At 45.7% G+C, this 2,500-nt stretch overlaps 1 protein-coding gene across 1 annotated transcript in view; it reads left to right on the top strand.

Moving 5' to 3' along the window:
* mtus1b (microtubule associated tumor suppressor 1b) overlaps positions 1 to 2,500 on the top strand; it is a 48,043-nt gene that overhangs the window by 18,685 nt on the left and 26,858 nt on the right. Inside the window, exons 5-6 of the mRNA XM_030787962.1 lie at positions 583 to 720; positions 2,227 to 2,331. Of these exons, the coding sequence (XP_030643822.1) occupies positions 583 to 720; positions 2,227 to 2,331 (243 nt within the window). The remainder of the gene's footprint in view (positions 1 to 582; positions 721 to 2,226; positions 2,332 to 2,500) is intronic.

The following is a 2,500-nucleotide window of genomic DNA, read 5'->3' as shown; positions in this document are numbered from 1 at the left end:
TCACTCATCATTCTTCTCTCTCTCTCTCAGCGTGAACTCAGACAGCCTCGTTCCTTACCGGCCAGTTTTAACCCGTAACCACGACAACCCAGGCTGATACAGTTTCCACGGAGACGCGCGTCCTCTGTATTTACAGAGAGAGCAGTCGGGCCCTGCCTGACACTTCTCACTCATCCACTCAGTCAGTGCTGACATGTCCATGCAGCCGGCAGAGATGGGAACTCCACTGTCTCGGCCAATCAGAGACGTTCTCATGGCTTTAATCAGCACTGTAACCGTGGCGATCGGGGGGGGGTGATTAGAGCCAGGCCCTGCTCCTCTGTGATTCACTCACTGTAATGTTAAGCAGATGAATTTGACTCTGATGTGTTGTTTGCCTTTGATATGAGGGCTGATGGTTGTTTACATATGTCTACAGTGCAGATTAGGTCTTCAGTTATGTGTGTAAACCTTACACAGCATGTTAAAGCATCATTTTTAAACAGGATAAGAATGATGTTCTTTTGAGATCATGACTGGTGGTGTTGGTGATGATGATGATGATGATGATGATGGTGTTTCTGTCGATCTGTTTGTTGTCAGTTGCTGCTGCAGCAGTGAAGAGTGAGGAGAGGCCCAGTCGACCTGGTCCACAGGTTCAGGGCAAACCCCCTGTCAGCAAAGTCATATCATCACGAGGCAGAGTTACCTCTATCCCCACAGCCAAGAGCGCTGCTACCGGTGAGTTAAAGTCATGCTTTTCTTTCTCTCTCTCTCTCTCTCCCACACACACACACACACAGTAAACTGACAGTTTCTGATCAGTCTGATTTGCCTTCATTCTCAAAAAGTGAAATTATTCTTCTCTACTCTTACAAACATGCATGTTAACACTCTCTCCTCATAAAGACAGTGCATTTCTGTGAATGGGTCACACTCATTGCAGCGTTTGGTTTTGTGTGAACTGAGTTTCTCCTGCAGGTCTTTGAGTTTCCCATTCAGAGCCATTAACAGTTCTCAGCTGAGGTCACACTCCTTTCTGAATGTGTTCTGCAGTGATGTAATCTCTGATCAGAGATCAGTCCCAGGTTTTAACTGCCCATTAGTTGTGTGCTCTCTGACTGGTCCATTTATGAGAGTGAATGATGAGGTGTGAATGAAAAACCTTTCGGTACTTAGAACTGGTGTGAATGAGATTCAGAAAGACATTTCTCATCCTTTAATCATATGAGATGTAGGCAAGCAGGCTATAATTGCATTTAAAAAATCAGACATGATTAGATTTCGATTTAAGCAGTGATGCTTTGGGAAAATGCTTGCTGTCCTAACTTGCATGAATGGTACAGTGTGACTGCTGAAACCTTTTAGTTAAGACATGAAGACATGTGAAATAGCTCAGAGTTTGAGACAAAACATGAGTGACAGATCTGTTTTTACACGTATGCACACAAACACACACACTGTGTTCTTTGTCTGTTCTCTGTATATCTGTGTATAGATTTGGTTGAAGTGTCTTTATGACGGTAGTCATTGTGTGTGATGCCTGCATTGCCATGACAACTCTTACATCACCCCGAGAAGATGTATATGAAACTGAACATGGACGTGACCTGGCTGAGCACAGCCCTACTCACGGTGTCTGTAACTGAACACACAGCCAATGGGAATGACTTTTGCATGCAGCATCCCATTTAGGAAAATTCATGATGAATTAAACTGAACACAGAATTCCAAAAAAAGAAAGAAAGAAAGAAAAGAAGTGACTCCTGATTTGGCTTCTCCAGAGCAGTGTGAACAGGAAATAGATGAATTGTGTAACACGGATGCCCCAGGGTTCTGACAGTATCTGAGGAGGTTTAACTGAGTCAGGTCTCTGACGCTCTCTGGGAGATCTTCCTGAGGTTTCAGACTCATGTTCAACTACAGCCTTATTCACCAGCGAGAACACTCCAGAACTTTCCAATGCAGCCCCAGAACTCATCTCCGTGTCCGCTCAGAGGAGCCGTTCTGGGTGTGGGAGGAGCAGAGTTTGGGTGTTGTCCGGGGGGGGGGGGGGGGGGGGTGTTAAGTTAGTTAGTGACCCACCCACAGGTTATGAAAGCATCAGTGATCCCATCCAAACCAGTGACTAACCCAAAGTCTGAGCAACAAGAGCTGTTGGCAGTCCCCAGTCCTGTCTGACAGGCAGTCTTCTGTTCTCTCTCATCTTTAACATGAGGTTTAATTTCTGCTCTGCTTTGGCTCTAGGCCTGAAGAACCCTGCGACGTCAAACCAGGTGTCTTCCAAACCGACCCAGAATCCTTTGCAGAGGAGTGGCTCTGCACGGCTAAACCGCCAGTCTGCAGTCTCAGGTGAGAGAGTGAATTTAAATTCTCTGGGATGTGTGTGTGTGTGTGTGTGTGTGTGTCTGCAGCTGTCTCAGGTGAGAGAGCGAATTTAAATTGCGAGTGTTTATGGGTGTGTGTGTGTGTGTGTGTGTATACGTGTTGATGTGTGAGTTTTTGTCTGTACATGTTGAAG

The sequence above is a fragment of the Chanos chanos genome, chromosome 11 (genome assembly GCF_902362185.1).
Source record: "Chanos chanos chromosome 11, fChaCha1.1, whole genome shotgun sequence".
Lineage (NCBI taxonomy): Eukaryota > Metazoa > Chordata > Actinopteri > Gonorynchiformes > Chanidae > Chanos > Chanos chanos.
The sequence above is the reverse complement of the archived record's forward strand: the minus strand, read 5'-3'. Positions and strand labels throughout refer to the sequence as shown.